Below are 10,425 nucleotides of genomic sequence, written 5' to 3' on the forward strand. Positions count from 1 at the left end.
AAATGCTTACAAGATGCACTAAATGGCTAGAGAATACACTTAATGCCAATGAAAATGGAAATATAGAAATAAAAAAACATAAAAAGAAAATTGACAACAGAAAAGTAACAAGAAGGGTGTAGAAAAATAAGAAAAAAGTGTGTTTGACAAGTTTCACGTGGCAGTAACTCGGCAAAGCATATCTTTGTCGAGTGCTATGTTTCTGGCACTCGGCAAAGCTCCTCTTGGCCATGTTTTAGGCTTTTGCCGAGAGTTTTTTGTTTTTCACTCAGTTTCATGTTCTTTGAATATGCACTTTAACAACATTTAAACTTTGTGACCCTTAAAACTGCAAATATTATGTATAACTTCAGAAATAAAAATGGACAAAAAAACATGTAATAGTACATGCAACAAAGCGGTGAGGTCTAGCTCATCAAGTTATTGGTATCGGTGATTTCCTGGAGTTGCTAGTAGGTTGGGACTTTTGAGCGGTTTGGGATTATAGCGTGGCCATGCAGTACAAGTTACAACTAGCTTGCTCGTTATAAACCCCTTCAAAGCACACCGGCATGATCAGCTTGAGTCGCAACCACGTAGCCCCACCACCACCAGCACGTTCGTAGCTAGTAGGGTGACATGGCCGACGAGGAGGGTTGCATGCATGCGGTGCAGCTGGCGCTGTCGTCTGTGCTACCGATGACGCTCAAGGCTGCCATCGAGCTGGGCCTGCTGGAGATCCTCGTGGGCGCCGGCGGGGAGGCGCTGAGTCCGGAGGAGGTGGCCGCGAAGCTGCCGGCCGAGGCCAACCCTGACGCGGCGTCCATGGTGGACCGCATGCTGCGGGTGCTGGCCTCTCACGATATCGTGTCGTGCATGGTGGAGGAGGGCAAAGACGGCAACCTCTCCCGCCGTTACAGCCCGGCGCCGGTGTGCAAGTGGCTCACCCCCAACGAGGACGGCGTCTCCATGGCCCCGTACGTCGTCGTCGCCCAGGACAAGGTCTTCATGGAGCCCTGGTGAGCGTCAGATTGGCTTGCATTTCTGCGAACGAGATAGTGCAACTGAACTTGATGAATTTCCTGATTTGCTCGCAGGTGCTACATGAAGAAGGCGGTCCTGGAGGGCGGCAGCCCGTTCAACATGGCGTACGGGATGTCATGGTACGACTACGCTGGCACGGACCCGCGCTTCAACCGCCTCTTCAACGAGGCCATGAGACACCACTCCGTCATCATCACCAAGAAGCTCCTTGAACTATACACCGGCTTCGAGGGTGTCGGCACCCTCGTCGATGTCGGCGGCGGCATCGGCACCACCATCCACGCCATCACCTCCAAGTACCCGAGAATCAAAGGGATCAACTTCGACCTCTCCCATGTCATCTCCGAGGCGCCGCCCTACCCCGGCGTGCAGGTGGAGCACGTCGGCGGCGACATGTTTGAGAAGGTGCCCTCCGGCGACGCCATCCTCATGAAGTGGATCCTTCTCTCCTTTACGGATGATAGGTGTGTGGCGTTGCTCAAGAACTGCTACAACGCCCTGCCCGTGCACGGCAAGGTGATCAACGTGGAGTGCATACTGCCTAGGAACCTGGACGCCACACACCGCGTGCAGGGGTGCGTGAGCGCCGACATGAGCATGCTCGCCAACAGCCCCGACGGCAAGGAGAGGTACCTCACCGACTTCGAGAGGCTGGCCAAGGAAGCCGGCTTCGCCAGCGTCAAGGCCACCTACATCTACACCAACTTCTGGGCCATTGAGTACACCAAGTAGCCACATGGTGGAGACCTCTCTTCTACAGCTGCTGCTTTATATGTTTGATTTCTAATTTCGTATATCTTTCCATTATGCACAAAGTTGTTCATGGCCCTATTCGACAGTTGATTTGTTTGCATTTACTGTGTACTCCCTTCCTACTTGGCATATAAGATTTGTCTGAAGTCAAACTTCATGAACTTTCATCAACTTTATATTGAAAAATATCAACATCTATAATACTAAAGAAATAAAATATAAAAATTAATTTCATGATACATCTAATGCGAGGCCGGTCCTGGAATTTTAGGGGCCCGGGGCGAAACTAAAATTCGAGGCCTTCACTATAAAGGTCTAAATAGTAATCAACATATGTTGATATAATTTTTAGGTCAAGAAAATAAGTATATCCAAAATCAGTATGCATATCAAATAATATATATACATACTCCCTCCTTTCTGGTTTATAGGGCTCAATTTAAAAATCTCACCAACCAAAGTAGATGGTGAGTGGTGGAATACTTTTTGTAATTTGCAAAAGCACTCAATTCATGCATTGGTCAATTTTCTCTTAATACTTGCATGCAATTATTTAATGCACCTTGGAATCTGAAATTGTGATTGGGGAACAATCACATTGAGCCTTATAAAATGAAAAAACTAAGATTTTGAGATAAGCCCTATAAACCGAAAAGGAGGAAGTATTACTTAAAATATTCTTCTAAGGTTCCAAGATGAAAATTCACTAATGATTGTACGTATCAATCTCATCCAGCAATTTCTTCTCAATTCATACTTCCTAGATGGCACGACAGTACTAAAATTGTAAAGCACAAATAGTGCGATCAGAAAGCTATGAAAATATTAGATCAATTAGAAAATCTTCATCAAAGACAAAATCTGCTAGGGCATACCCTCGGCCTCTTGTTGCGGGGACGGCGATGAATTATCACATGGACGACAGCGCTGGCAACCCGATCGAGAAACTAGAGACTAGAGAGTAGAAACAATCAGACAACATGGGACATGTATAGAATCAGGGCCGGGCGGGCAAAATCTGGGGCCCTGTGCGAAACAAAAAAATTGGGCCCTATCTCGCTAAAAAAATGAACTAATAACAAGCAAAAAAATGCGGGGAAAATTAACAAGCAATTATAATGGAAAGTATATATATCTCACAGAAATTTTTATAATGTAAATAATATAATGTCAATGTTTTGCAATTAGACGAATAGTCTAACTCACCTAGTTTTGGGTCCTGTCCGGTTGAACCGCAACACTGTGATCTTTAATCGAGGCGGTAAGAACCAATCTCTACCGAAGTAACGATCCCCACCAAAAGTTAAATTAAGAATTAGAATTTAGGAGTAGGAACTGAAGGATTCGCTAAGCACCTGGAGGCTGGAGTCGGTCAGTTGGTCACGGATTGATCCGACGAGACGACGAGTCTGAAAATTAGGAGAGGAAGCCACGAGGCCAACGAGCGGCCTGAATCCGACGACTGACGAGACGATCTCATCTCTTTTTTTCGTCTCCTGACTCCTGTAGCGGCGCCGACGGGACTGTCGTTGGCCTGTTAGTTTCCAGACCGAGGCGATCCCGATTGACTGGTATAGCGATCTTTTTTTTTTGACCCACGATTCAGTTTCCATCGCTAGAGAGAAGTTTCCTTTTTTTTCTTTGGAAAAGATCGATCGACTCAAGCGACGAGCCGACGAGCTCCAGCGCTCCATGGCCTCGACTCAGGCCCAGCTCCAGCGCCTAGCGGCCTAGTGCTGCAGGTGCTACGCTTTTTTTTTCTAGAAATACTAGGCCTATATAAAAAAATTGGGGCCCCTCAAAATTACAGGCCCCGTACGGGCCGCACATTTGGCATCACTATGGGCCCGGCCCTGTATAGAATCAGAATCACAAAGGTCACTGCTGATTGGGAGGAAGAAAGACGAACAAGCAGACGTACCTACCTGGCGGCGCTGACTCCAGTCGAGATCGCATTGAGGATGCGGCGATGCCTTCTGTACTTCTTTTTTTTCAATAATGCTACGCCTACGTAAACAGTTTTACGTGATTAACGTATTGATGTGCGTGTCAGTTTTCTGTTGGACGAATTAGGGGAGTGGGGGCCCACCCACTTGAAATCAGGGGGGTGGAGAGGTTTGTTAGGAAGGTCACGTAAGAGGAGAACGTAAGTCCACGTAGGTGTAGCATTATTGCTTTTTTTTAGCAACTCATATACGTTCGGGCATCTCTCTCGATGCGAGCCAAAGTGAGCCTGGGCCTCGTTCAAGCTTTTTGTTTTTGCGCATGGGCCTCCAGAATGAAGAGTAATAGTTCATGTACGTACCTGGAGGGGGCCGCTGGCCCCGGCGATCCCTATTTGACGCCCGTGTGCGTCAGAACGGCGTGGCTTCGCTGAAGCTTCGCCTCGCGACGCCCGCTTTTGGGCCGGCCCATGGTTGTTTCGCAGTTGCTTCGCTGTTTTCTTCTCTTTTCTCTTTCTGTTTCTGTTTCTTTTTTTCTGTTCCTGTTTCTATTTATTTTCTTCTCCTTTTTATTCTTCATTTTTCCATTTTATTATTTACTTTTTCTATATTATAGAAATTTCATTGAGTGTTACAAAAAATGTTCATCATACATTAAGGAACTGGTCACGTTTTATTTTTACAAAAGTTCATCATGCATTATAAAAATGTTCATCGTATGTTGGAAATTGTTCAATGAATATATAATCATTGTGCTTTTGGATTTGTTATGTGTATATTACACAAACGTTCAATGTATATTAAAAAATTGTTCAACTTATATTACGAAATGTTCAGTGAGTTTTATAAATTGTTCAACGCATATATTCATATATTTTTCAAAAATGTTCATCGTATATCGAAAAATCGTTCATCTTATAATAATAAAAATGCATCATGTATTATTTTACATGTTCACCGTATTTTAAGAAAAACGTTCAACGTATATTAAAAATGTTCAGTGCGTATTTTTCAAAAAAAGTCAAAGTAGTGCGATTAATACTTAAAACGTCGCGCAACAAATCTATCACTAGAACTCGTTAGGTCTAGCGGTTAGTAGCACACTGTCAAGAGAGAGAGCTCGCGAATTCGAGATATAGCTCGCGCGTCACTTTTTGGCATTTTTTCTACGCGGCTGCAGCTCGTTGCCTCCAAATGGGCCGGCTCATTCATCCCTAGCTTCAGCGAAGGGTTGACAATTTGCCGCACGCGGGCGTCGAGCAGGAGGTCTCGCTGGCCCCGCCCCAGGACCGGTCTCTAATGACATTGATTTGGTATTGTGAATACTGGTAATTTTTCATGTAAACTTTGTTAAAGTTTACAAATTTGATTTAAGAAAAATATTATATGCAGCATAAAAATAAATGGAGGCAATGGTAAGTGACACTTGTCGCAAACAAAAATTGTACTAATGAGAGACACCAAGTTCTATTATTCAGTAGAGTCCACAAACGAGACAAGATTACTGAAAACTGTTGTTCTTTGAGAGTCAGAGAACATGCTCATGATTCTGCAAGTTGCTTTGTCGGGACCCTCTATTGGTCTGGCAACTGGATTTTCTCAATGTGTCATACGCTTTTCCAGTTTTTTCTCAGTAAACAAGAACTCAAATGAAAACAATACTGTAAAGAAGGAAATAGAGGGAGAGGGCTGGCGTAATGTGTTTGATGTATTATCGAGCCTCGAGGGCGAGAAGCCTCCTAGAGATAAGATGGAAACAATTCCTATCGAATCCCAGACAACCTCTAAGTACCAGATATATCTCTAACATCCCCAACAACAGAAGCGTCGTGGACGGTCAGACTGGAGAGAATAGCAGTCGACGGGCTGACATCCCCCCGTAGTCGCAGCGTGAGCGTCGTGGACGGTGTTGCATCGCGGACGGGTGGACCGTAGAGGAAGCCGAGGAGTTGCTCAAGCAAGGGGATATCCCTTTTTACCGTTGTCTGAGGTAGCCGAGAGCGTAGGGCGGTGTAGCCGTGGTCGAGGTAGCCGTGCGAGGGACGACGTGGTCGATGTTGAGTCGGGTTGGCCGGTGTCGAGCTAGTCGCCATGAACTGGGAAGAAGAGCGGCGGCGGCGTCTAGGTTAGGAGCGTGGCGGCGGTGCTCGAAGTAGGCAAGGAAAAACCCGACAGCATGACAACACAGAAGTTGACGCGCGTGGTCGACGAAGTCCAGCGCCTAGGAGGCGGCGCGGCGCAACAACACAGAAGTTGACGCGCGTGGTCGACGAAGTGTACCACGTGCCGCGGCGCTACGACCCGAAGGGGCGACGTAGCAACAGCACGCGGGTCTGGGCGACTACGAGGAAGACCTCAAGGCGTCGGCAGGGACCGCACGCCACACTCACTACGGCTCGATGGAGCTATGCAGTGGCAACGCGAGGGTCGGTGCAGCCACGAGACGGCCTGGAGCGGACAACCTCGGGGCAGCGGTGGACTGGGGCAGCGGCACTATGGCATGAACGGGCGACGCAGCGGTAGCACGCGGGTCGATGCAGCCGCAGGGAGAACCACAGGGCGGCAGCTAACTACGGCCCGATGAAGCGAAGCACCGGCAGCGCGAGGGTCGGGGCATCCACGGGGACGGCCTCGGGGCGGCGGTGGGCTGCGGGCCGCGACACTACGACCCGAAGGGACAATGCAGCGGCAGCGCGCGGGTCGGTGCAGCTGCGGGGAGAGCCATGGGGCGGCGACACTATGGTCCGAAGGAATGATGCAGTTGCAGCCTGTTGCTCGATCGGTGTAGAGGGTGCGATGTACTCGGGGACAGGGCGGCGACGACTGGCGCAGAGCGACGGGCAGGCAGACGCGTGGATGACGGCTTAACGGGCCGCCACGTTTCGCAAAGCCGCCAGGTGGTCGTGCCAGTGTTGGTGTAGAGGCGCTTGTGATCGATGGTGACGGCGGGCGACCTCAACCAATCTTAGATTGTAAAATATTAAAAGAAACGCTGATCAATGCGACCGTCGAGAGAGAGAAAAATCCAAATCGAAGGCTCGGGAGAAAAAGACTCTCTAGGGCAGCCGGTCAACACAAACGGCGGACGAACCCTAGGTATGGGTGGCGCAGCCCCCGGTGGCGAGATGGAGATCGACCGCTCCGGGGGCGGCGTGGTGCGGAAGCGACGACGACTGCTAGGGTTTGGATCGGGGTTAGGCTGATGTCATGCAAAGAAGGGAATAGAGGGAGAGGATTGGCTAATGTGTTTGATGTACTATCGATCCTCGAGGGCGAGTATATATTGAGTACAAGACTTCGAGGGTAAGACGCCCCCTAAAGATAAAATGGAAACAATTTCTATCAAATCCCGGACAACTTCTAAATACCAAATATATCTCTAACAAATACAAATGAAGCAAAAACAAAACGTTATCTCCCCCACCGCCGTCGTTGGCGACCCCCACGGTCGTCCGGCGGTAGAAGCGTGCTCTCCTCCCCCTAGTCGAAGCAAGAAATATTTTTGCATTTTCGATTTTTTTTTCAAACACACAAGAAGAAAGCGAAAAATTAAACTAATATGGATATACAATGAAAGAGGATGAACACCGACAACTGAAACGAATGTGTGATAAATGAATGTAATATCAGTGAAAAATACATACTACCCCAAGGGCTTTTGGCCTAACTTGGTCTATGGCCATGCCTGGAAATGGTCAGGTCCAGGGCAATACTCGGGCTCCTGAGGATCCCACTGGTAGATAGGCTCCTGAGGCTCCCACTGATAAATGGGCTCCTCCGCCGGCCCTGGCTCAGGTGTTGGCTCTGGTGCTGAGGGTGATGTCAACCCCAATAAGCGTAAATGTGCTCCGCCATATTGGTGTACCTGCCCTTGGAAAGATCGAACAAAGGTGGCGCCGGCAAAGCATTTTTAAATGCATGTTCAACTATTTTCACAAACATGAGAAACATTATCTTTAATTCTCTATACATATTTAACATTTTTTGAAGGCTTGGTTAACATTTTTTCGAAATTTTGTATTTAAAGTCCTTTTATAATATATGTATTTAGAATATTTGGAAGTGTAAACGAAAGTAGAAAAAGGAAAAAAAAACTAAACCAAAACACGTGAAAATAAATTTTAGAAATGAGGTTGTGGCCTCCCGCGCTCCTGCGTCGGCCCAACTCTCGCACTGCTGGACACGAGGCTCCCCTCTGTCTCGATAGAAGAGAGGTATAGCCGCGCCCTGGGGAGGAGCACGAAAGCAATGTGTCACCTATACTGATTCCTATAGGAATCGCCTACGGGCGACAGAGTAGCTGGCCGCCATTAGCTGCATTGCTCGACGGCTTCGCTTATGCCACGCCCGGTCGCCACGCTCGATTGATATAGTCCGGTTTTCTTCCTATTGTTTTTTGATTCAATCTTCTTTGTTTTTTGTTGGTTTTATTCGATTTATTTTTTTCTTCATTATTTTTTGGTTTCCTTGTTGTCGCAATGGTTTTCTTCTGTATAGTTTGTTTCTGTTGTTTCTTTCTTTGGTTTTTTTCATTTTGTTTCTTCATTTTTATTTTATTTTTCATTGTAGGTTTTTCCATTTTTTTTCCAACACATGTTTACTTTGTTAGACACGTTGTACATTTTGGATGTACATGTAAAACAATTTTTATACTCGCTAAACATTTTTCAAATACATATTTAACATTATACCAAAACATGTTTTGTATATATTATTAAAATACATGTTAAACTTTTTTCAATGAATGTTGAAACATTTTCTAACAATTCATGAAATAATTTTTTTGAACTACACGAACATTTGTTTACATTGTGTAAACATTTTTAAATGTCTCCTACATTGCTTTGAAATGTGTGACTTTTTCTAATTGTCACAAAAAAATTGCATACACATGATTATTTTCCGTACATATGATTATCATTTTTGGTACACATGATTAACATTTTTTTCATTTACGTTATACATTTTTTTCTTATACACCAGAATTTTTTTATACATGTGTAACCTTTTTTAAATGCAAGATTAACATTTTCAAATATAGTATTAAATTTATTAAATTTTACTATGGAGTTTTTGTATTATATTTATATCTATTTATATAAAATTTAGAAATATAAATAGAATTAAAAAAATAAAATGTGAAGGAAAAACGAAAAAAATCACCCACGACATGAACATGATGCAGCCTTTGTTTACTGGGTTAGCCCAGCTGCAGGCTAGCCAGGCTACGCGCCGCAGTAAGCGGCACATGACCGCATCCTAAGGAGGAGCTCTCTAAGTGAACAGTGCCGCGAGCGAGGGAGTAAACATTACTAGGCGAAATAACTAATTAAGGAGTACTCTTTGCAAAATCCACCCTTACCCAGTGTTTGTTCTCCTAACCGTGCGTACAAATCTCAAACCGTTTTCACCATTGGATTCCTCACGTCAAAATCTTCAAATTAGATCTCATTTTAGTAATTTTTGGCGATTTTTTTTCAACAAAAAAAATCAAACCGACAGCATTTTTTTTCCTTTGCGAATAGTAACATGTGCAAGCAAATCTTTGCCTCCACAAGAAGACATTTTGTGCCTCTTTTTTTTCCTTTTTTAGAAGAGGTGCCTCTTGCAGAAGTAAATCCGTGCCTGAGTAAATCTATTCCTCTCGCGGAAGAAAAAAAATTCTTTCCAAGTGGCATGAGTGTGCTTCTCGCAGAAACAAATCCATGTCTCCACGATAAGTATATCTTTGCCTCTCGCGGAAAAAAAACATATACTTTTTTTCTTTTCTGAGAGTCATGACTGCCTCTCGCATAAGCAAATCTATGCCTCCACGAGAAATAAATCTGTGCCTTTCGCATAAGAAAAAAATAAAATACATTTTTGTTTCCTTTTTTGAGAGGCACGACTGTGTCTTTTGCGGAAGCAAATCCGTACCTCTACGAGAAGTAAATCTGTGACTCTCGCGGAAGGAAAAAAACACATTTTTCCCTTTTTCGAAAGGCACAGTCGCAGAAACAAATCTGTGCCTGCACAAGAAGTGAATATGAGCCTATTGTAGGAAAAAGAAAAAGAAAGAACAAATGTTTTCCCATCAAAAAATTTTTTTTTGCCCAAAATGTATGTAAAACTAGGGGAAGAACTGAAAAGCTGGAAAAAACAAAAAAAAAATCGTCTAAAAGCCAATAACGCATACAGAAAAGTCAAAAAAAATATCAGAGGGGACATCAAAATGCGAAACGTGACGGCGGCTGAGAGGGCGCCAAGTGACAGACTCACAGCCCATCAAAAGTGACCCTTGAAGGGGCTCTCAAAGGAGTTCTCACTGATTAGTAGCTCTAGGGCGTGGCGCAGGAGCAAGCGACTCGTGCGCTATCAGCTGTATTTTGACGCTTGGTCCATAAAACATTAAAGCGAACATTATTAAGACGTCCTAGAGAGTAACCCAGGGAGTTGCTATATATCGCTCTTGGCAAGTGGAAGAAGGACGCTCGCCCACAGCAGCTAACCTGGGCCAGGCCTAATACCTTGTTTTTCGTTCGATAAGATAGATCGATAGATTGGTTTTGTTCGGCTTCGTGTTTTGCTAATATTTTTACTTTTCTTTTTCTCTTTTATTTTTTATTTTCAAAATAACACAAAAGTAAGAAAAAAATTGTCAATGAAAAAATGTTCACACAAACATATACTCCCTCCGTCCGGAAATACTTGTCATTGAAATGGATGT

General features: G+C 44.8%; 1 protein-coding gene across 1 annotated transcript; it reads left to right on the forward strand.

The window, feature by feature from the left end:
• Positions 1–552: 552 nt before the first annotated feature.
• LOC123167493 (tricetin 3',4',5'-O-trimethyltransferase-like) lies at positions 553–1,947 on the forward strand. Its single transcript, XM_044585329.1, has 2 exons — positions 553–998; positions 1,077–1,947. Exons 1-2 carry the CDS (start codon positions 619–621, stop codon positions 1,753–1,755), a joined length of 1,059 nt encoding a protein of 352 aa, XP_044441264.1. The 5' UTR covers positions 553–618; the 3' UTR covers positions 1,756–1,947.
• The last annotated feature ends 8,478 nt before the right edge of the window (positions 1,948–10,425 follow it).

Source organism: Triticum aestivum, chromosome 7D (genome assembly GCF_018294505.1).
Source record: "Triticum aestivum cultivar Chinese Spring chromosome 7D, IWGSC CS RefSeq v2.1, whole genome shotgun sequence".
In the NCBI taxonomy this organism is placed as follows: domain Eukaryota; kingdom Viridiplantae; phylum Streptophyta; class Magnoliopsida; order Poales; family Poaceae; genus Triticum; species Triticum aestivum.